Raw genomic sequence first — 24,764 nt, 5'->3', positions numbered from 1 at the left:
AAACAATGGATGCCATGAGGATAAAAGTTTGCCCCTTTCTATAATTCTGCTTTCACGTTGTGTCCCTTCCTCAATTTCCATGGTTGCTTTTTTTAAAATCAACTTCTTGTTTGCAAATTGTCCTTTTTCTTATTCCACATAGATGAGAATATCAGTGGCTTTAAGAATTGACATGTTTATCCATGGCAAACCAACATTAACTGCGAGTTAAACCAAGCTTAATAGGGCACATAGTGGCAGCGTTGCCAAGTGATCTAAAGTCCTGAAGAAGTGATACACCCGACATGTCGACTTCTCCACTTGCTGATGTTGCCTGGCTTGCTGTGCTCTTCCAGCCTCCTGCTTGTCTACAAGTGCTCTAAAGTGTTGGATTAAGATGTCAGAATCATAAAAGAGTCTTATACTGCTAGTGGTAGTGTCCCTAACTCAGGTCCCCAGGTTCAAATGCTGCCCACTACGCAGGTATGTCATAAGATATCTGGACATATTTTAAGAATCACATTAAATGGGCTTGTATAAAATAAAGTGTTTTGCTTGGATTGCTGCACTCCACTCCCATTAGTGCCCACACAACGTAGCCCAACACCATGCCGTTGCTATGGTTTCCGGTGTTGCCGTCTCCCCCTTGCCCATTGTCCCCATCTCCCGTTTCCATGGTTCCTCACTATTTGCTTCATCTGCCGGGATTCCTATTATCCTTCAGCGCTGACGTGTGCCTATGTTGGCCGTGAGGCCGCACATGCGCAGAGCATCGGGTGCCGTGCGCTGAGTGAGCGAGTGCCGGCGGCGACCTCTTGACGTGGCACTTCCTGAGTTTGTGGATACAGTGTAACACCGAGAGCAACCTCAGCAAAATAAAACACAAGGCACCGGCTCCACCGAGCACCAGCTTGGAGATCGCAACCGGTTCTCAGCACCAGTAAGCAAACCGGCTACCGGGTAAATAACATTTGTCTCTTTCATGATTTTACATTTTCATCCCCTATTCATTTATTTCAAAGTGTGTTTATTTACCGCGTCTTTTTTTTTGCAATAATTCAATCGCTCAACACCGGCATGTTACTAGACCGGCTATTTTATGGTGGATTGTTTATTCCTTTGGACTAAAGATGTAGTAATCCATCAGGTTTTATGTTTGAGTCGTTTGACGTGGCAATTCATTCACTGTCAGGACTTCATAACTGGTCTGAGGTGTCATTTCTTCAAAGGGAAAGTAACTTTCAGCTGTCGTTGTCCTTTGATATGCGACAATGCAACATTTAAACAAATGCACGTTTTATGAAGTTGCCTTCTAATATTTTCGTGCTCCTTGTCACAGTCGTAATGTTAATGGACGAGTAATCCAGAGCCTCGGGCTAATATTCTGGGGCGATAGGTTTGACTTCCATGGTGGTAAATGGCGAAATTTGAATTCAGTAACAATCTGGAATTAAAAACTAATGGCAATTATGTAGCCATCGTCAATTGTTGTAAAACCCATCTGGCTCACTGGAAATAAATCTGCCATCCTTACTTTGGCCTTTGTGTGACTGCGGAAGCATATCAATGTGGTTCACCCTAAATTGTACACTGAAATGGCCTAGAAGACCACTCAGTTCAAGGATAATTAGGTATTAAATGCTGGTTCAGCCAGCGACAACTACATCCCATAAGTGAATATAAAACATACAAAGCTTTCTAGATAGGGGACAAGTTTTGCGGAGTCAGGAGGTGAGTTAGTTGCTGCAGGATTCCCAGCCTGTAACATGTTCTTGTAGCCTTAGCAGTTACGTGTCCAGTCCACTTCACCTTTTGGACAATAGTAAAGTTGTCATAATCCCAGAGAACCATAGAGCTGCTCTCCAATGAGCCAGTTGGTGGTGAATTTAACCTGAGGGTCACTACGTCTCTGGTGATGGGCAAGGTTGAGAAGGTAGGATCTTCATGGTGACGTCAGTCAGTTTGGAAATTGATGCCATGCTGTTAGTGTCAATCGTAAACCAGCTGTCCAGCCCACTAAGCTACCTGACACTCTGGTCAGTGGTATCCCAAAGAGAGGGGATTCAGCGATGGTAATAACACTGAATGTCGAGGGCCACTGGTTAAATATCAGTTGGAGATTGTCATTGCCTGACACTGTGAATGTTATTCGACACTTGTCAGCTCGAGTCTGAACATTGCCTAGTGGTTGCTGTGTTTGGACATGGGCTGCTTCAGTTTCTGAAAAGTTGCAAATTGTGCTGGATATTGTACAAACATCAGCATATATTTCCACTATTACAAGATCAGAAGTGGAGAGATCACTAATGAAGTGGCTGAAGATGGTGGGTATGGGACTCAACCCTGAAGAGCTCCTGCAGTGATGTAGTGGAACTGAGATGTCTGGTCTCCAACAACCACAACTGCCTTCCTTTCTACCAGTTTTGTGTATGACTGCAACCAGCATCAAGTTACCCCTGATTCCCACTGTCTTTAGTTTTGCTTGACCTCCTTGATGCCACACTCAATCAAATGTGACCTTGGTGTCAACTCTCACTTCCCCTCTGGAATTCATCTGTTTCCTTCATGTTTGACTGAAGGCTGAAATGAAGTCAGGAATGGTACTGGTGGAATCCAAACCCTGTGTCTACAGGTTATTGCTAAACAAGTGTAAATAATGCTGATGGTAGCATTGTTGATGACACCTTTGTTCTGGCCCAAACCAAATCCCCTTCAAATATATCCAAGGAGACAGCCTAAATGCTAAACTTTACTTATTCAAGGGAAGTGTAAGGTGCTGTGGTTCCAGATGTAATATGATGGGTCACACTGCTCTGCTTTAAGTACAACACACTTTATTCTTACTTTATGATTAAAATACAAGGAAAAGACAGAAAAATTGGTCAAACTTTTAACTCTGCTAGAAAAGCTTAACAGAATAATAGATTATTTCACGACTAAACATCAACTGTTCCAATACAGTTATGTCTCATAACTATACCCTTAGCAAAGGCAAATTCAGTAAACAGATTGTCTTACATGTGATTATATCAGCAGGAAGAGAACCTAAACTTTTAGCTGTAACAGAGACAAAGATGTAGCAGCTTTGACAACCAGCTTCAAAAATCCCAGCAAATTACTGAAAGCTATTGAACCCTTGTTCTGTGGGAGCCTGACTCCACCCATTTAAGTTGCTTCTATTGTTCCAATTTAAGAAAAAGATCAAGACCTCAAAGGCTGTTTACTTTATTGGCTTGGAGCAGATAGCTTGTTACCGATGGCTCAAAACATGTCTTTTAAAACAAAACAGGACAAATTACACCCCTCAGAGCCATTGTATTATCACAACTTGCATCACTTTACTGAGAGTGAACTGATGGAGTGGTAATTTGAGTTGGGCTGTGTTGGATTTGTCCTGTTTTTTGAGTATAAGATGTTCCTGGACAATTTCCACACGGTAAGGTACATACCAGTGTTGTAGCTGTACTGAGTCAAAACGTGTGGCGCTGGAAAAACAGTCAGTCAGGCAGCATCCGAGGAGCAGGACAGTCGATGTTTCAAGCATAAGCTCTTCATCAAGAATGTCGACTCCTGCTTCTTGGATGCTGCCTGACCAGCTGTGCTTTTCTAGCACCACACTTGACTCTGATCTCCATCATCTGCAGTTTCTCCTTGTTGCTATACGGGAATCACTTGGCTAGAGGCATGGCAAGTTCTACAACACGCTACTTTGGAACTATTATTGGAATGTTGTCAGGATCCATAACTCTTGGAGTACTGAGTACCTTCTCCACTCTTCAATGAACTAAGGTTTCTCCCTGATAATGTGATAGAGTAGGGTCATGACATTATAGATTTTAGTTGAATCTGACTCTGTTAATAGCCCAAAGCATCTTGTGAATGCCCAGTTTTGAGATGTGAAATCTGTTTGAAGTCTGTCCCATGTAGTGCAATGGTAGTGCCACACAACAAAATGGAGGAAAGTCTGTGTTAAGATGGAATTTTGTCTCCTCTGTGACAGAGCAGTGGTCACACCTTCTGTTACTATCAAGAACAAATGTACTGGAGAGGATAAGATGAAGTATGTTTTCACTCTTGTTGGTTCTCTCTCTAGCTTGGTTCAATGTGATTCAGTAGTAGTGCTGCTGAGCCACTCTTAATGATGGACATTGAAACCCTCTATCAAGTTCGTTGTACAGCCTTACCAGGCTTCAGTACTTCTCCCAAATTATATCCAACATGGAGGAGCTCTGATTCATAAGCTAAAGGCATTGTTAGGTGGAAATCAGCACACCGTTTCCTTGCCTATGTTTGATCAGATGCCATGTGGGGTCCGAATCAATGTTGTGGATTCCAGTGGCAACTCCCTCCTGAATGAATAGAACTGTGCCACCACCTCTGCTGGGTCTGTCCTTAGTGGAACAGGACAACCCAGTGATAGGGATGGTGGCGAATTGATATTGTCAGAATTTTGAAAGTGGAGTCGCAGGAAGATAGGATAGTGAAGAAGGCGTTTGGTATACTTTCTTTTATTGGTCAGGGTATTGAGTACAGAAGTTGGGAGGTCATGTTGCGGCTGTACAGGACGTTGGTTAGGCCACTGTTGGAATATTGCGTGCAATTCTGGTCTCCTTCCTATCAGAAAGATGTTGTGAAACTTGAAAGGGTTCAGAAAAGATTTACAAGGATGTTGCCATGGTTGGGGGATTTGAGCTACAGGGAGAGGCTGAACAGGCTGGGGCTGTTTTCCCTGGAGCATCGTAGGCTGAGGGGTGACCTTATAGAGGTTTACAAAGTTATGAGGGACACGGATAAGGTAAATAGGTAAAGTCTTTTCCCTGGGGTCGGGAAGTCTAGAACTGGAGGGCATAGGTTTAGGGTGAGAGGGAAAAGATATAAAAGAGACCTAAGGGGCAACTCTTTCACACAGCGGGTGGTACGAGTATGGAATGAGCTGCCAGAGGAAATGGTGGAGGCTGGTACAATTGCAACATTTAAGAGGCATCTGGATGGGTATATGAATAGGAAGGATTTGGAGGGATATGGACCGGGTGCTGGCAGGTGGGACTAGATTAGGTTGGGATATCTGGTCGGCATGGATGAATTGGACTGAAGGGTCTGTTTCCATGCTGTACATCTCTATGACTCTAATCCAGTGACATTACAACTATGCCATTGCTGCCTTTTAAAGTGAACAAACCATGTCCTTGAACACCCAGTATAGACTGAAAATGCTCTGGAAGGTGCAATTTTTTTTGAGAGGGCCCTTTGATACTTTCATCATCACTTTTGTTACCAGTTGTACTGGAACTACCTTGTTAACCATATTTTATTAATGTACCAGTACAATTCAGGTGCCATGTTTTAGATAACTGGAAGTTTACTGGCATTTGTTTTTGAGACTGGTGAGCAATCCATTGTTTAAGTCACTTTTCCATTTTCTTCTGTGTGGATCATTCCTACTCCAAGATTCTCTTGGCAGTATGGCCACCAGAGGCATTAATAATGGCTGTAACATCATATTCACACTGTCAAATGTACCAAATTGTAGATTAATTTACATCGCATTCCCTAGCCAACATGTTAACCCCAATACCTTTTCAGTCTGTCCAGTATTGTCTCATTTTCAACAAGTGTTATCACTTCCTATAAGTCATTGACTGCTTGGTTCTAGTTCACCTATTGAAAAAAAATCTAAGATCCAAAATGCCCTCTTACTGTACTGCAATCACTGATATTGATGATACTAGTATTGAACAGAAATGTAATGGACTACTGGTTTAGAGCAAGTACAAAAATCACAAATTCCTGCAGCACACAACACAGTGAGCCCATGTATAACATGGCAGCTGATTCATGTGCAGAATTTGAAATAATATTTCATCAGTGCACCCCTACATCCTTCACAGTGCATATTTGCTTATTATTTTATAGGCCACTTTTACAACTTTTCCTTTCCCTCACAGAACCATAAATAATTGGGAATTGATGATATGGTACGCGAAGTGAAATTTGCAGATCTAAATGTGCTAATGATAGGAAGTTACTGCACTCAAAAGGTGTACCAGTCAAAGTATGCGGACTGTCTTCATAATTTGACCTGGTAAAACTTAACATCACTCTGCTAACTGCACTGTGCCCATTCAGTGTCAATATGTATCTCCTGAGAGGTGCTGAGTCCAAAACTGTGAAGAAGTCTCACTAAAGGTAAAGGATACGATTCCATTCAATCTTTTGAATGTCTTTTGTTCCTGTTACTAGCTTTTTACTTGCGTGTTTGAACCCTCAAATTTCATTGCTTTTCTGGGATTTATAGTTTTACATCATTTATCTCCAAATTATCAATACGCTATCTTTCTTAAAAGTAATGATCTTGCATTTGTCCAGGATGAACTCTATCTATCCCAGTATTCCCACATACTTAACCTGCCTGTGTTTCTCTGCAATGTCCATTTGTGTATTTGCTTTCCTGCAAGCATGACCTGGAATATAAATTTTTCTATTCCTTCATCTAAGCCATTAACAAAGATGATGAATAGAGCACAGGGCGCATATCCTATCAACTTTATTTGCACGATGTTTCTCACCACCCAAGCAATTTCTGTTCCATGCCAAAAGACCATCTCCAGTTCTGTACGTTCTTGTTTTTATTAATAATCCCTTGTATGGAATCTTGTAAAACACCTTCTGGAAGTCTTTCATTCCTAGTAATTTTCTTAACTATTTTATTTAGAACATAAAACATTACAGCGCAGTACAAGCCCTTCGGCCCTCGATGTTGCTCCGCCCTGTTATACTAATCTGAAGCCCATCCCACCTACACTATTCCATGTACGTCCATTTGCCTGTCCAATGACGACTTAAGTCATTTGTGACTTAAAATATTCCAATAGTCAGGCATGAAATTAAAGACAGACTGGCTCCCTTAGATCAGCTCTCATTTGTTCAACTGATCAGATTCAGTTAATCCCTAATAGCAGGTTCTAATAGCTTCTCTATAACGGGTACTAAACTGACAGGTCCAGAAATGGTCTATTTTCTATCTCCCGTCTTTCTTACGTAATTGAATGGCATTAGCAAATTTCCAATCAAACAGCAATTATCCTAAATCAAAAAACCTTTGAAAGATTGAGTGATAGTCCTACAATTTACTCACCTACCTCTACCTCTTTCAACTGCTTTAGAGTTATGTATTTTTTTTCACTTGGATGTAAGCGTTGCTGGCTGGTCAGCATTTATTGCTGTAGCTATCATTGAGAAGGTGTTGGTGAGCTGCCTTCTTGAACCGCTATAGTCCTCATGCTAAAGATAGACCCACAATGCCCTTAGGGAAGGAATTCCAGGATTTTGACTGTGTCAATGAGCGAATGGCAACATATTTAGAAGTCAGGATGCTGAATAGCTTGGACGGGAATTTGCAGGTGGTGGTGTTCCTGTGTATCTACTGCCTTTGTCCTTCTAGATGGAAGTGGACATGAGTTTGGAAGATGCTGTCTAAGAATCTTGGAATTTTTCCAGTCAATCTTGAATGTAGAACACACTCTTACTACTCAGGGAGTGGATGCTTATGCATCTGGTGCCAACCAAGCAGCTGCTTTGTCCTGTATGGTGTGAAGCTTCTTGAATGTTGTTGGACCTGCACCCATCCAGGCAAGTGGGGAGCATTCCATCACATTCCTGACTTGGCGTTGTTGATACTCGCAGGATTTGGGGAGTCAGGAGGTGAGTTACCTGCCACAGTATCCTTCACATCTGACCTGCTCTTGTAGCTACTGTATTTATATAGCATGTGCAGTTGAGTTTCTGGTCAGTGGTAACCCCCAGAATGGTGATAGTGGGGATTCAGTGATGATAATGCCATTGAGTGTCTAGGTCTGGTGGTTAGATTGTCTCTTATTAGGGATGGTCATTGCCTGGCATTTATTTGGTATGAATGTTACTTGTCAGCCAAGTCTGGGTATTATCCAGATCTTGTTGCATTTGAATGTGGACTAGTTCAGTGTCTGAGGAGCTGCTAGTGCAATCAGCAGCAAAATTCCCACTTCTGACCTTATGATGGAGGGAAAGTCATTGATGAAGCAGCTGAAGATGGTTGGGCCTAGGACACTGCTTTGAGGAGCTCCTGCAGAGGTGTCCTGGAGCTGAGATGACTGACCTCCAATAACCATGACCATCTTCCTTTATGCCGGCTATAACTTCAACTAGCGGAGAGTTTGCCCCAATTCTCATTGATTCCAATTTTGCTTGGGCTCCTCGATGCCACACTTGGTCAAATTCAGCCTGGCTGTAAAGGGCTGTCACTCTCACTTCACCTGTAACTCAGATCTGATCACTTTTTCGATTAACAGCTTTTAAAATATATTGAATCCAATAAGTTACACCTTCTGGATATATGTTTTTGGTATATTATACATCTTGTTGAAAATAGAAGCAAATAACTAATTTGGTATATCTCAGATTACTTTGATTATTACAATAACATCTGCATCTGACTTTTAAATTCAGCTTTCTCTTAACCTCTTTATGATTCTAAACATATCTCTAAAATATTTTATGATTAGCTTTGCACTTTTTTGTCTTGTTTTTGCAGCTCTTAATTTTTTTTAATGTCCCCCTATTTGCTATGTTCCTACTGGTCTATTCTGCTGAAATACACTTTGCAAAAAACATTATATTCTATTTTAGCCAATATGCTGACTATGGAAGCTATTAAGTTGAAGTTTTCCTCTTCTGGAATATGTCTTTATTCTTTCATTGTACTTAATGCTTCTTTGAATACCTTCTACTGTTTTGTGGTAAGTTTACTTGATAATGCTCAGACCAATTTAACATGCCAGTTTTTTCCCCATTTCTTCAAAATCAGTTTTTCTTAAGTTTAAAACATTGGTTTATGTGTGATCTTTCTTCTTCTCAAATGTAATGTCAAATCCTAACCTTTTATTACTCTATTTCCCTTATTCTGAGAATATAAGTTAATCCTAGTACTAAATCTAATGGGGCTTTTCCCTTGTTTGTTTTACGTGCTTCAGAAAGCTATCTTGGGTATATTCTACCGCGTTCTTTACCTTTATGACTTAAGCACTTTACATCTCCTAGATATAGTGAGCTTCCATCCATGTGACACAGCAGACCTTTGGATTGCTGAAACAAAGGTTCAAAGGCCTCACTAAGAGGAAGAGCCTTGCCTTCCAGCACTGCCAAAGGTTCCCAATTATTTTGGGTGGATGCACCTTATATGATGGTACTACAAAAATCCTTTGCCATGGATTAGAAAGAAAAGCAATTCAGTGGCAGAAGAACACCCCAGACAACTAAAGCTGGACCAAGAGTTTTAAAACATCTGATGTATGATAGTAATTTGCAAAAGCCTAGCCTGGTGAAAAAAGCAGATCTTAACCAGTGCCATTAGCATTAATGCTAACGAACACCATTTCCCTTTTATAAGCAATAGAATTCTGTTTTACCCCAACTATGATCCAGGAGAATACCAGTTAATTCAAATTGTATTCACTCTAACTGTGTGTGGAGTGTGGATACATTTGTGTGTTTTCCCCCACTGTTTTCTTTTTATGACAATACATGTCTTACTTCCGAGCCAAAGCTTTTAGTAACTGTCCTTAGTGTGCGTTTCAGTGATAGGTCAGGCACAGTGCTGGTTATTGGTCAGTTATTGATTCTCATCTTGAAATATGAATGCTAGATGTATTCTGTGATAATTGCCTGAACCTGCAGCATTTTTACAGATCTGCATTTGTTTGAAGAACAAAATAATGCAGATGTAGCTTTGATTTCTAAGATAACTACGCAATTTACTCCAGATCTTTCCATTTTCCTGTTGCTCATCATTTCTCCATGCTCAGAGACTAGTGTCAGCATATTGCTGAGTGACAGTGTTGAAGCTGTTGCAATCTGAATCTCCATTTTATTGAATCCAGATAAGATGGAGTGTTCATCTTCCAAGGCTTCTACTGCCCTAGTTATACTTCAGTTATGGAAGCTTTGCATAAGTTTAAGATCTCTGCAGCATGGCCTTTTGGCTGAGAGCCATAAGAGCAGGGCTTCCCAAAGTAGGTCACAATCTGGAACTACAAGGTCCAATGCAGAGATGGCTGCTATGGAGCTATGACTGAGTTATCACAGCTGTCTAACAGGATCTTCCCAAAACACTAGCTCTCAAAAGGCTACCCCCATTATCCTTTCACATTCGCACTTGGGTTGTGATTATCTTCAAGCCTTGAAATGTAGTCACTGTGGAGAAAAAAATGTTTGGGGATCACTGTCCAGTGTGACCATGCTTTCAATGGTCATTTACAGGTCAGTCAAGTGATTCTGCATCACCTTCCATAGACAAACGTTCCAGACACACAGCCAGTTGTAAAGGTTGTTTGATAAACTCTCTAATAACTCCATATTCTTCAGTGAAACTCATGGTGAAATGATATACCAGTCAAATCAGGTTCAAATTCCTGGATTCAATTGTTGAAAGAGTCCTCTAGTTCTCCACACAATTTCACTTACAATTTTCAGTTTTAAATCCATTGTGACTCTTGGCGTTCCAAAGCAGAGTCCTGTTGGATTTGAAACATTGGTCTTGGTTCTCCCCAGACCTCCTGAATTTCTCCCTCACTTTCTTTTTTTATTCCCAGTGTTATGGACCAAACCAAACACCGTTCAGATATATCAAGGACATAACCCGGACCTAAACTTTTATTTAGAGGAAAGTGTAAGGTGCTTAGTTCCCAATTATAATTCAATTGGTCACGCTACTTGGCTTGAAGCAAAACACACTTTATTCTTACCCTATAGTTGAAATACAAACAAAAGAAAGAAGAATTGGGAAACTTTAACACAATTAGAAAACCTAACAGAGTAATAGATTATTTAACTACTAAACAGCAACTGCTCCAATATAGTAACATCCCGTAAACACACTCTTGGCAAAGGCAAATTCAGTAAAACCGATTGTCTTACATGCGGTGTTTCACCACTTTGGGTGAAAAGAACACCAAGAGAAAATTCTGGCAGATAGAGACAACTCCAGCTTTTTGCTGTAGTCGAGGGAGATGCCAACTTTAAAATGCCAACAACTACTGAAAGCTAAACTAAAACCCTGGTTCTGTAAGAGCCTGGTTTCACCCATTCATGCTGCCTCTATTGTTCTAATTAAAAAAAACACCCAGGGCCTCCCAAGCTGTTTACTTTATTGGCTTAGAAAAGACAACTTGGTACCTCTGGCTCAAAACCTCTCCTCAAAATACAGCTCTTAAATCCATAGCATTGATACACCAGGCCATGTGCCTAGAGTCTAGTTACTTGTCCAGTGACATTACTGCTATTCCACGATAGTATCCTTTTAAATTTCAAAAATATTTAAATATTTTCCTTGCGTTTATCCTAAACTACTTTATCCTGACTGCCCCATTTCATTCTTCATTTCCACTCTAAGAGCCTTAACTCTGTAACCATTCATTTTTATCCCACCCCATATTTGAATTTCTTTGAGTGTTCATCCTTGCACAGCATTAAATTGGCCCTAATCAAAATCACCAATCATCGCCTGTGACTGTGATGATAGTATATTATTTCTTCTCAAACTCTCTTTGAACAGTCAACTATCCTCCTTCATAGACATTAGATCAGGCTTTAGATGTTCTCCTCTTGACACCCAGCTTTACCAGATTGTTGTTCAGATATTCATTATTGGGAGATAAACAATTTCTGTTAATGAACTTTGGGAAAACTGGAGCTATCACATCCATAGCTTGATCTTTGATTATACCATCTTCCTGTTGATTGAGTGATCGTATGAATAAACCCAGGAGTCAGATCAACTTGAGTAATACAAGCAAGTGCTTCGTCCTGTGGGATCTAAAAGCAATATTAATTGGGATGGTCTTGAATGCTGAGCAGCCAAAGGCTTACACATCATATTGATAACTTTTCAGCTACAGCTGTTACAGAGAGTAGAACATGACAGTGCAGTACAAGCCATTCGAACCTCGATATTGCACCAATCTGTGAAACCAATCTGAAGCCCATCTAACCTACAGTATTCCATTTTCATCCATATGTCTATCCAATGACCATTTAAATGCCCTTAAAGTTGGTGAGTCTACTACTGTTGCAGGCAGGGCATTCCACACCCCTACTACTCTGAGTAAAGAAACTACCTCTGACATCTGTCCACATCTATCATCCCTCAATTTAAAGTAATGCCCCCTCGTGCTAGCCATCACCATCCGAGGAAAAAGGCTCTCACTGTCCACCCTATCTAAACCTCTGATTATCTTATGTATCAGTAAGTCACCACTTATCCTTCTCTCCAGTGAAAACAGCCTCAAGTCCCTCAGCCTTTTCTCATAATATTTTCCCTCCATACCAGGCAACATTCTAGTAAATCTCCTCGGAACCCTTTCCAAAGCTTCCGCATCCTTCCTGTAATGCGGTGACCAGAACTGTATGCAATACTCCAAGTGTGGTCGCGCCAGAGTTTTACACAGCTGCAGCATGCTATTGGCTCAACAGAAGTCACATGACTGACTGTAGTGCAGAATTTTGTGACCTGGGGATCCAAGTTCTTTTCGATTTTAGCGTTAATATTTGCTCAATCATGCAAAACTTTCTTTGTACCCTGAAATTATCTGTATTTTCCACGTAATACTATATTTAGTTACTAATTCAACACTGTTTCTGCTCATGTATCTTCTCTTGATTTAAGGAAACCCAATTCTCAGATGGTCTGACACTGATTCCAGCTCAATCTAACATTGTGATTCTACTTGCTTAGACCTGTACTTAGGTACCTGTGCCTTTATACCAGCTGTCCTTATTATGTTTTATCTTAACCTCCCTGTCAGCCAAGGTCAACTAGTTCTTTGTGCTCCATTGCATGTGTTCATTTTGTTCTTCAAGTTTATATGTTAATCCATCCCATTTTATATTAATGTTTAGCAGTTAACTTTATCATGTTGCACTCCAGTTGCACTCAGGTTTGAGCAGACAATCACAGTCTTAATGGTTTATTGACGCTGATCCCATATATTTTCAACTACTAAGACCTACTTGTTGTGTTGTCTCACAACTAATGTGCAATATCAATTTGTTATGTGCTCCTGATAACATCAATGTACTGATGTGCAGACGTCTAAGTCTCCAACTTACTAGTGTCACTTGCAGGATGACATGCTGAGGGAAATGTTCAACAATTTGTAACCAAATTACTCAGTACCAGCCCAGATACACAGTAGCTGTGATTGTAATATAAGTAAATATATAATAAATATCTATTGAATCTTTCAGTACTATGTTATCTGTGTCTAGTTTTAATATTATAGGAGCTAACATTAATATTGCTTATCAGGTGTGAATGCCCTGGTGAAGGTAAAAAGCTTATCAGTGCAACTACAGCTGATTTGTGAAGACAGATAGGATCAACACATTCCTTCAGTAGCATCATGTGCCTCTGCCTGAGCTCTTCTATCTCCAAATCTCACATCATGCTTTGTTTCTTCCAGGCTAGACTATTCCAGTGAAGTCCTGGCTGGCCTCTAACTTGTAAACTTCAACCCATGCAAAACTTTTGCCTATTTCATATCCTGGAATATAATTTTCTTGAGGCTTCCATTGCTTTTCATAATTCAGTATTTCAATTTGAAATGCTGCTCTTCATGTCTACATCTCTTTCTGCTGCTACTCCTCTGTATCTCCTGTGACTTTCCCTCCTCCTGAACTCCTTTTATTAATGACAAATTGTACGAAAACTTTGTTTTATTTGGCATCTTATAAACCAGTAAACATTATATACCTCAAATATCGTAAAGTTTACTGTATGATTCTGTCCAATTATTATAGTCTTTAAAATTTATTTACCCATAAATATGCTTGTTGTTCAGTTGAATGACCACACAAAATAAGAACAATTGATTGAATTCAGAGTTAATTTCTCCTCATATGTCACAATCTACCAATGTCTGAGTAGTCATTTGAGGATGTAAGTGAGAAGATGACAAATTTTATTTAAAGCAAAGTTGCATTCTTATTTAAGTGATTTATGCTGTAAATAAAGTATAATAGAGATGTCCCCTGCATTACGTTTCTAATGCTTAGTTTGTATTTTTACATTTTTTGATGTAGAACTCTTGTTTATCTGGAATATTTGATCAACTGACACTTCTGGTCCCATCGGTGCTGGATAGTAAGTTTCTTGTACATATCATTTCTTTTCATATTACTCATTTTTTGACACCAGTTCCCAACCTCTTCCCCCTTTGCACCAGTTTACACACCATTGTTGAGAGCCCTGTGTTAAGTTATTTAGACCTTTAGCTCCTGACTCTGTCCCTAAACCTTTCCACCTCACCACTTCTCCTTTCAAATATTAATTTTTGGGTATTTTTCTTTGCCAGAAATTATTATAATATTGTTTATAGAAGCTAAGGTAGGTGAGTCAATTTGTTGCTGAGTGTCATTAACTCAATGGTACCAGTTCTGTCAAGTAAGTTAACATGCTATGTCATTTTACTTCTATTCATCGTTATCATTTTAAGAAAGTACATTATGTTATTTTAACATTTTTAAAAATTTGGTAGTTTCTCTAATTTGGATCGACAGAAGATCTAATAAGCATCTGTATTTTGTAAGAATCAGTTGGGTTTAACACATTTTTTGTGTTGACCTGACTGCCAGTGGAAACATGGCAAAGAACAAACTGGGTTCCACTTTGTAGGTGACTCAGCCTGATTGGAAGAATGTCACCAGCTTTTTTTGTAAGGAAATCTGTTGTCAAAAGTGCCATTCGCTCCCAGTGATGTGACTTGAGCCAATTGGTAGTTTGTTTGATCTTAGGCAGAGGGTATCAACAAATTCTGCATCAGTGATGGGAACAAACTGTGAATATAATGAAGCCAAAGGAGTCTGAACATTAATGCAAGCAAATTTACTTTTTAAGTATACACAGCTAGGATGTTTCCTGCCCCCGTGCAACTTGCCAGTGGGCTGAACAATTACCCATTCCTGCTGTTCCTTTAACTATTGGAGCAGATATGAATGAAGACATTTGGAAGTCCAGGTGTTATCAAGAGGCCAATACAACAACAAAACATGCATCACCTTCACTGTAGCACACTGACAATGAAATAACTTTGAATGTGTCTTGCAACACAATATTGTTTCACTGTGTGGGAGGGAAAATGTCAGACATTCATGGATACGACAGAACGTATGTCACCTCTGCAAAGAAATAACTGAAGCAAATCTAACTTCCTTGACTTGTAGATATGTTTACGGGAAGGAATTATGGTTGACTCCAGAGGTATTTGGAGATTCTGTGCTCATTAAATTCTTTCAGTCTGGTGCTTGGTCTTCTGCTGGCGGCTGCTGCACACAGCAGTGCACTGGGTTCCCATGCCTTTGCAATGTTGTTTCTCATTCAAAGTTAAAGAGACTTCAATCCATGACAGTATTAGTGGTGAATCGCTTACGGTTTGTCAGCTGTCTCTGGTGTAAATTGCATTTGGCCTCTCCAGTATTGTTTTAAAAAATGTGTTGCTTTAGAGTTCCAAGCCAACATTTTTCTGATACTTAGCATGAATGTTTTTGACAACACTGATGGTTGGCATAACACTGGTTGTGTAGCTTTCAGGCATACTATTGGCAGTAATAGGAGGCTTAAGACTGACCAGGCCTACAGTGTGTGAAATTAATTTTGTGCATTTCCACCTCCATTCTCTACCAGGTATTGGATCTACGTTATCTAAGGAATGAGCATTTCCTGAACAAAAAATGAGTCATCAAGGATATGTCGCAACGCCACCTTATTCTCAAGCTAAACCTGGAATGGGAGGATATTCTCCTGGTTTTAGTTCAGCAACTTCACAGCCACATTATGGTCACTATGGTGGAACAGTTCAACCATATTCTGCAGCTCAAACAGGTAATTCATGCAGGGAAATAGCCTTGAACAGAAGTTTTAAACTATGTCCGGTCCTTTTTTCCTCATCAACCCCTCTGAGAGACAAGGCTAGAAATAATGAGACATGCAAACCTTAAAATTAAGACCAAAACTGTAAGAGAGGTACACCCTCAGCTCATTCTGTCTGATCCACCATTCAATGAGATCATGGTTATCTGATAATCCTCAACTTCACTCTCCTGCCTTCGCCCTTGAGTTGCTGACTGATTAAACATCCATCTGTCTCAGCCTTACATATACTTATCAACCCCACCTCAACAGTCATCTGCAGTAAAGAATCTTACAGATTCAATACATTCTGCAAGAAGAAATTCCCCCTCAGTCTTAAATGGATGACTCTTATTCTGAGATAATGCCCTCCCACACAAGCAGAAACAACTTTTCTGCATCTTCCCTGTCAAGTCCCTTAAGAATCGTATGTATTTCAATAAGGTTATCTCTCATTCTTCTAAACTCTAAATGGGTACCAGCCTAAACTACTCAACCTTTGCTCCTAGGGCATTCTGTCCTTACCTGCAATCAACATAGTGAATCTTCTCTGACCTGTCTCTGTATGTTAATGCTCCTAAGGGTTCTGCCATTTATTGTATAATTTGTACCTGAATTTGATCTTCCAAAGGCATCACCTCTCTGCATTTCTGTGACCAAATTTGCAATCTATCTATATCCCGCTGTATCCTTTGACAATCCTCTTCACTGTCTGCAATTCCGTCAATTCACAAACTTACTAATCAGACCAACTACTTTTCCTTCGACCGTTTACTGTACAATGTTGATTATCCAAACTTTGGACTATCCAAACAAGATCTCAAGGTCCTGTAAAAACAGCATTAGGCAACTCAGCGTTCAGTTATCAGTTAAATGACATTACGGCGTGCATTGCCGGATTACTGAGAAGTGTTTGGATAACCAGCACTCGTACATTACCGCTTGTCTACGATCAGATCGATTATCCGAACGATCAATTATCCAATATGTATTGTAAACAGTAAAGGTCCCAGCAATGATCCCTGTGGGACACTACTTGTTATTATCTCCATTCCAAAAAGCACCCTTCCACCATCATTCTCTGTCTTTTATGATTAAGCAAGTTCCATATTCATCCAGCCAGATCCTGGAGTGTCTATCATCTGTACCATTTTGTCATGTCAAATACCTTACTAAGGTCCATGTAACCAACATCCAGAACCCTTTCCTCATCAATCATTCTTGTCGCCTCCTCAAAAAATTCAATCAAACTGGATTACTCCTGGTGCCACAAGCTAGTGAGGGTAGGAACAGGAGGATAGAGCAAATGAATGTGTGGCTGAGCAGCTGGTGCAGGGGAGAAGGATTCACATTTTTAGGTCATTGTAATCTGTTATGAGGTAAAAAGAGACCTGTGTAAGAAGGATGGATCGCACCTGATTTGGAAGGGGACTAATATACTGGGAGATTTGCTGGAGCTGCTGGGGGTAGGGGTGGGGAGATTTGCTCGAGCTGCTGGGGGGGGGGAGTGGGGGAGTGGGGTGCGGGGGGCGGAATACACCAGGGAGTTAATGAGGAAATAGGGCAGTTTGAGGCTGATATGGGAAAAGGAATAAGTCAGTCAGGGCAAGTAGGAACAAAGCAGAGAACAAGGTAGGACTGATCAATTAAACAACATTTATTTCAATGCAAGAGGCATAACAGGGACGGCAGATGAACTCAGGGCATGGTTGGGAATATGGGACTGGGATGTCATATCAATTACAGAGACGTGGCTCAGGGATGGACAGGACTGGCAGCTTAATGTTCCAGGGTATAGATGATATAGGAAGAATATAAATGGGAGCACGAGAGGAGGGTGAGTGGCATTTTTGATCTTGGATAATATTACAGCTTTTGGGATGATATTCCTGGGAATACATCCTGGGACGTTATTTGGGTGCAACTGAGAAATAAGAAAGGGATGATCACCTGATTGGGATTGTATTATAGACCCCCTAATAGTCAGAGGGAAATTGAGAAACAAACTTGAAAGGAGATCTCAGCTGACTGTAAGAATAATAGGATGGTTATGGTAGGGGATTTTAATTTTCCATTGAGCTGGGACTGCCATAGTGTTAAAGGCTTGGATTGAGAGGAACTTGTGTGCAGTAGAACATTTTCTGATTTTAATATGTAGATCTAACCACTAGAGAAGGTGCACAACATGGCTATGCTTGGGAAATAAGGCAGAGCAAGTGACATAGGTGTCAGTGGGGAAGCACTTTGGGGCCAATGATCATAATTTTATTAGTTATAAAATAGTAATGGAAAAAGATAGACCGGATCGAAAAGTTAACGTTCTAAATTGAAGGCAGGCCAATTTTGGCAGTATTAGGCAAGAACTTTCAAAAGTTGTTTGGGGGCGGATGTTTGCAGGTAAAGGGCGGCTGGAAAATGGGAAGCCTTCAGTAATGAGATAATGAGAGAGTATGTTCCTGTTATGGTGAAGTGGAAGGCTGGATGACTAATGAAATTTAGGTTTGGTCAAGGATAAGAAGGAAGCATCTGTAAAGTACAGACAGCAGGGATCAAGTGAATCCTTAGAGTATAAAGGCAGTAGGCGTATACTTAAGAAGGAAATCAGGAGGGCAAAAAGGGGACATGAGATAGCTTTGGCAAATAGAGTTAAAGAGAATCCAAAGGGATTTTATAAATACATTAAGGACAAAAGGGTAACTAGGAAGAGAATAGGGTCCCTTAAAGATCAGCAAGGCCACTTATGTGTGGAACTGCAGGAGATGGGTGAGATACCAAATGAGTATTTTGCATCAGTGTTTACTGTGCAGAAAGATATAGAAGATATAGAGTGTTGGGAAATAAGTAGTGACATCTTGAAAAATGTCCATATTACAGAGGAGGTGGTGCTGGATGTTTAAAGTGCATAACGGTGGTTACAAACTCAGGACCTGATCAGGTGTACCCTGGACCTCTGTAGGAAGCAAGGGAAGAGATTGCAGGGCCCCTTGCTGAGATATTTGTACCACAGATAACCACAGGTGAGGTGCTGGAAGACTGGAAGTTGGCTAATGTGGTGCCACTATTTAATAAAGGTAGTAAGGAAAAGCCAGGGAACTATAGATTGGTGAGCCTGGTGGTGGGCAAGTTGTGGGGGGGATCCTGAGGGACAGGATTTACACAGATTTGGAAAGGCAAGGACTGATTAGAGATAGTCGACATGGATTTGTGCGTGGGAAATCATGTTCCACTAACTTGATTGAAATCTTTGAGGAAATAATGAAGATGATTCCTGAGGGCAGTGTGGTGGATGAGATCTTAATGGACTTCACTCAGACATTCAATGAGGTTCCTCATGGTTGACTGGTTAACAAGGTTATATCGCATGGAATACAGGGAGAACCAGCCATTTGGATGCAACTGGCTTGAAGGTAGAAGGCAGAGGGTGGTGGTGGAGGGTTGCTTTTCAGACTGGGAACTTGTGACTAGTGGAGTGCCACAAGGATCGGTGCTGGGTCCATTGCTTTTGTGTCATTTACATAAATGATTTGGATGTAAACATAGAAGGTATAATTAGTACGTTTGCGGATGACACCAAAATTGGAGGTGTAGTGGACAGCAAAGAAGGTTGTCTCAGAATACAGCAGGATCTTGATCAGATAGACCAATGGGCCAAGGAATGGCAGATGGAGTTTAAATTAGATAAATGTGAGGTGTTGCATTTTGGAAAGGTAAATCAAGGTAGAACTTACATGCTTAATGGTAAGGTCCTGGGGAGTGTTGTTGAACAAAGAAACCTTGGAATGCTGGTTCATAGTTCCTTGAAAGTGGAGTCGCAGGTGGATAGGGAAGAAGGCGTTTGCTATGCTTAGCTTTATTAGTCAGTGTATTGAGTATGGGAGTTGGGATGTTACTTTGTAGCTGTTGGAATATTGCATGCAGTTCTGGTCTCCTCCAATAGTAAGGATGTTGTGAAACTTGAAAGGGTTCAGAAAAATATACGTGGATGCTGCCAGGGTTGGTGGGTTTGAGCTAAAGGGAGAGGCTGAATAAGCTGGTGCTGTTTTCCCTGGACCATCAGAGGCTGAGAGGTGACCTCATAGACGGTTATAAAATCATGAGGGGCATGGATAGGGTAAATGGATAAGGATAGGGGAGTCCACAACTAAAGGGCCTAAGTTCAGGGTGAGAGAGGAAAGATATAAAAGGGACCTACAGGGCAACATTTTCGCGCAGAGGGTGGTACATGTATGCAATGAACTGCCAGAGGAAGTGGTGGAGGCTGGTACAATTACAACATTTATAAGCCATCTAGATGGGTATATGAATGGGAAGGGTTTAGGGCTTGTGGGCCAAATGCTGGCAAATGGAACTGGATTTATATGGGATATCTGGTCGGGATGGATGCTTTGGATCAAAGGGTCTGTTTCCGTGCTGGACTCTTAAGTTGTTGAGACATGACATCCTTGCACAAACTCAGGCTGCCTATCACTAACCAGTCCATTTGCTTCCAACAGCTGCCAAATCATTTTCACACATTACAATCCACCTGCTAAGTTTTGCCCACTCATTTTTAACCTGTCTGTGTATCTCTTTCTGTTATCTTCACCACTTGCCTTTCTGTGTCATCTGCAAAATTGGCTATAGTACATTCAGTTTCTTCATCCAGGCTGATAATATACATCGTATGTAGTTTTAGTCCCAGCTTTGATTCTTGAGGCACTCTACCAGTTACAAGTTGCTGTCCTGAAAATCCCCTCCTTTATCCCAATTTTCTGTCTTCTCCCAATCCTCCATCTATGCTCATCTGCCGACCAGATATCCCATATAAATCTAGTTCCACTTGCCAGCATTTGGCCCTATGCTCATATGCCTCAGCGCCAGGGACCCAGGTTCAATTCCTGTCTCGGGCAACTGTCTATGTGGCGTTTGCACATTCTCCCCGTGTCTGCGGGGGTTTTCTGCGGGGGTTTCCTCCGGGTGCTCCGGTTTCTTCCCACAGTCCAAAGATGTGCAGGTTATGTGAATTGGCCATGCTAAATTGCCCATAGATGCATTAGTCAGGAGTAAATATAGGGAAATGGGTCTGGGTATGTTGCTCTTTGGAGGGTCGGTGTGAACTCGTTGGGCTGGAGGGAATCTAACCTAATCCAACCTAATATCTTCAATATCATGGCTTTACTGTGGAGATGTTTTAAATGGTGCAACAATCCTTGGTTTTGAGAGCAGTTTGTTTTCCATTTCAGTACACAATCAAAAACACAGTTTAAAAAACAGACATACAATCCTGCAGTCTCAACCTGGAATTATCCATTGTCTGTGGAGAGTGAAACAGAGCTGTTCTGATGTTCAGAAATCACAAATCTGAAGAACAATTCTGAGGGAGTCATAACTGATTCAAAACATTAACTCTTTTTCTATCTCCACAGATGCTTCTGGACCTGCTAAGGTTTTCTGCCACTTTGTTTTTAATTCAGATTTCCAGCATCCACTGTATTTTGCTTTAATTTCAGCTTCTGGGTGATTTGTGGCCTATGGTCCCTTGGAAGTGTTGTGAATCATAGCATGGATTCTGGAACCTTTTGAAAGGCAAGCTCAAAAGGTCTTATCTGTCCCTTTCATTCCAATTCATTATTTCCCCCATCCCCTGCTCTCTCATACACTCTGTGCCAGCTCATTCTGTGTACACAACATAGAAAACTAATCAACTATATAAAAACAATAGAACGAGTGGAACGTCTCTGGGAAGAAGAAGCATCCATTAGCAATCTTGTTTCAGTCAGAAAAAACCCCTCCTGTTCCTATACGCACTATAAAAGTGTGAATCAGACTGACCATTAAAGTATCAGTTATGAAGTCTTCAAACATGACAGCTTTCTTAATCTGTACAACTAAACATTGAAACCTTGAGAGAAGAGTTAACCCAAAAAAAGGAACTTATAGCCACTTGACTTTGACCAATGGACATATTTACTAGTTATTTCCAGTTATCAAAATAGAACACACCAAGCTGGGATAATCGTTTTGAGAGTCTGGGCTCTCAGCCAAGCATGCATGATGATGACATGTAAATACTCTTTCAACAGAATTGGATGGCCCTTGATGGTTCCATAGCTTTGTTGGGAAATCAATGTAACTTGAACAAACATGCCAATTTAAAAAAAAAAGTATTTGAATCTGCTTGTGAACAAAGTTATCTATGATCATTTTGTAGTAGTTCAAAACAAAAACTTGAATTGGCAGGTGTAGATTGTCTTGTAGACTGTAGTATTGAAGGAATATGCAAAGAGAGAATATTTCCAATTGTTAATTGTGAATATGTTTTATTTTGGAGACTTTTTGCATACAGTTATTTCTATTGTTACTGTTCTCAAAAGGCTTTACTTCTCTGAGTATAGGCTTCTGGTTCATGGATGCACTTTCTTTCCAGGACCTTTAAAACCACTATCTTCACCTCATGGATCTTCGATCTCTGGTCATCCACCACCTGCTCCTAGCCAGTTTGGCCAAACTAGCCTCCAAAATGGAATATATAATCCTGGAAACCAGATGCCAAGGTATTTTCTTGAAAAATTCATTCATGGGATGTGGGCATCACTGGCTAGCTAGCATTTATTATCCAACCCTAGTTATCCTTACGGAGATAGTGGTGAGCTGCCATAATACAGAATGGAAGACGGACAAAATACAATTTTCAACTTGCAGACAATCACTGCTTCATTTTTTATCAAGAATGAATAAACTTTGCTTATGTCTTGCAAAAATGATGTAAGGCTTTTTACTTTAAATTTGCGCTAGCAGTTTCCTTATGCATGTATGGTAGAAGAGAAACACTACTCCGTTTAGACACATTCCTACAAGGCTTATGACAAAGCTCATTTGCTCACGTCCTGTCTCCCAGCCACCTCATCATGCAGTCGTTTAGAAATCTAACCTACGTCCTGTAAATTGTAAACCTTGATATTGTTGTGGTTTTCAGTTGCTTGAAAACTGTACCACATGCCAAAAATAGTTACATTTAGATTAACTGTCCAACATTGAAGAATGGATTAGAAGTTACAATGTCTCATTTATATTTTTTAAAACAAAGTATTTATTTACTTCTAGCCATGCAATTCCTCCTCCATGCAGTGGTCAGACACCTCCCCTTCAGTCGCATGGTATAAAATCACAGTCAAATTACCAGAACACTGCTCCACCTGTATTCCCACAGCAAGTCAGCAGTCAGCTTGGTGCGATGCAAATAAGCAACTATGGTAAGTTTTTGTTTAAATGAAGTAATTTACACCAGTTGAATATTTAGGAGTGTAGGGAAAGGAAGATGATGACAAAGCTGAAATTTTAACCTAAATTTGCATTTTTAAAAGGTTTCTGTTTCTAGATGGTTTCTTTCCTGTTGTCCCAAATGCTCTCACCTTGCAATTTCTTCATCCTTTTTAACCTTGAGTCTGACACACCAAAAGAGAGAGAAATGAAACTGAAGTTTTTAAAAGATCCTATGCCTTCACATGGAAGATTTCCTGAGTGACAGAAAGCTTTGATGAATGTAATTTAGTCTTGTTACTTTACAAAAGCAACAGAAACTTATTTTCAACTCCTGTGGTGATCTGGAATGTTTGAAGTCTTAAAAAAATATGCTGAGCGCTTTGTTCACAACATGTCAGCAGTTCTACAGTCACTCAGTTTTGTTTTAGGTTTGTGTGGGAAACCGATAAATTACTTCTCTGGAATATGTGTAATTTAAACATACTTTACTTTGACAAATTCCACTTACAAAGTACAAATGGAAGAAATTACTGTAGATTGAATTCAGAGAAAGTAACTTTTGTAAGTAAGGAAAATGCAAGAAAATCAGAAAAGAATGCTTGCTTTGAAAAACGTTCTGAGATATTTTTTCCTAATTTAAAACTTGTTACTTGTTGGATTCATGAAAAAGTGATTCAATATGTATTTCACTTGAATGTTATTTACAAATATTTGAAATTTCACTCAAAAACATCTTGGCTCTATGTAAACCAAGACATGTAACTTATGGAAAGTTAATGTATTATTCTGAAATTTCTTTCTCCACAATTCATAGTAGTGGAATACACCATGCTACAATGATGGAAACAAAGATTTCAGATGAACATGTTAGTTATGTGTACACTTGAGTCTATAACATAATTTTTGGAACCTCAAGCCTAAATTCAAATACTGGTGTTGAATTCTTTGGAATAGAATCGTTGATATTGGCATGAGCCATGATTGATTTACTCAGTTTGTCAAGCTGCAGTAACAACAGGTGAGAGAAAGGTTGATACTTGGAGAGACTTACATGTCCTTACATCTGGGCCATGGAATGTTTAACATTTAATTGAAGTGAAGTCTTAGTGGAATTATGCAATGTCACAAAGCTGGTCCTTTTTTCCTAAAAGCTGCTCCTTTTCTTGAGGATACTGTGTCCTTGATTTTTTTCAGAGGGATCGTAAATGGGCCAGGCTCTGATTAGACTAGTTTGATACATAGATGAAAGGGATTTTGAGAAGCCTTTTGTTTATATGTAAACAGATAAGACTTGAGGCTAAAGTGGTCATGTCTCTCCCTCTCTTTGCTCTCTTTGTCTCACCCGCCTGGCTGTCTATCTCGCCCGCCCCCTGGTTCTTTATTCTGTTCTTTGTGTTTCATTGTATAATTTTGTGAATAAACTTTTATCTGTTTTAAAACCTGGTCGTCAACCTCGCTAACTTACTTCGGGTAATTTTCACTGTACACTTACTGAAACAAATTGCAAAGTTATGGTTGGGCTGCCTGCATTGGAGTGTTTTGCGTGATCTGGCCGAGTCCATAACAATGGGGCCAAATGTGAAATCACACTAAGCATACTGTGAGC

At 40.2% G+C, this 24,764-nt stretch overlaps 1 protein-coding gene across 3 annotated transcripts in view; it reads left to right on the top strand.

The window, feature by feature from the left end:
• The first annotated feature begins 784 nt into the window (after positions 1 to 784).
• The window catches only part of sec24d (SEC24 homolog D, COPII coat complex component), a 210,362-nt gene continuing 186,382 nt past the window's right edge, over positions 785 to 24,764 (top strand). The window contains exons 1-5 of one of the 3 annotated variants that reach the window (XM_072589119.1): positions 787 to 939; positions 14,092 to 14,152; positions 15,692 to 15,889; positions 22,323 to 22,449; positions 23,000 to 23,148. In XM_072589119.1, coding sequence (XP_072445220.1) covers positions 15,739 to 15,889; positions 22,323 to 22,449; positions 23,000 to 23,148 — 427 coding nt within the window. In that variant the 5' untranslated portion in view covers positions 787 to 939; positions 14,092 to 14,152; positions 15,692 to 15,738. Of the gene's footprint in view, positions 940 to 14,091; positions 14,153 to 15,691; positions 15,890 to 22,322; positions 22,450 to 22,999; positions 23,149 to 24,764 lie in introns of all 3 variants that reach the window. The other 2 variants (XM_072589129.1, XM_072589137.1) reach the window with 2 other exon arrangements.

The sequence above is a fragment of the Chiloscyllium punctatum genome, chromosome 1 (genome assembly GCF_047496795.1).
Source record: "Chiloscyllium punctatum isolate Juve2018m chromosome 1, sChiPun1.3, whole genome shotgun sequence".
Lineage (NCBI taxonomy): Eukaryota > Metazoa > Chordata > Chondrichthyes > Orectolobiformes > Hemiscylliidae > Chiloscyllium > Chiloscyllium punctatum.
Note: the sequence above shows the minus strand (reverse complement) of the source record. Positions and strands in the feature narration are given on the sequence as shown.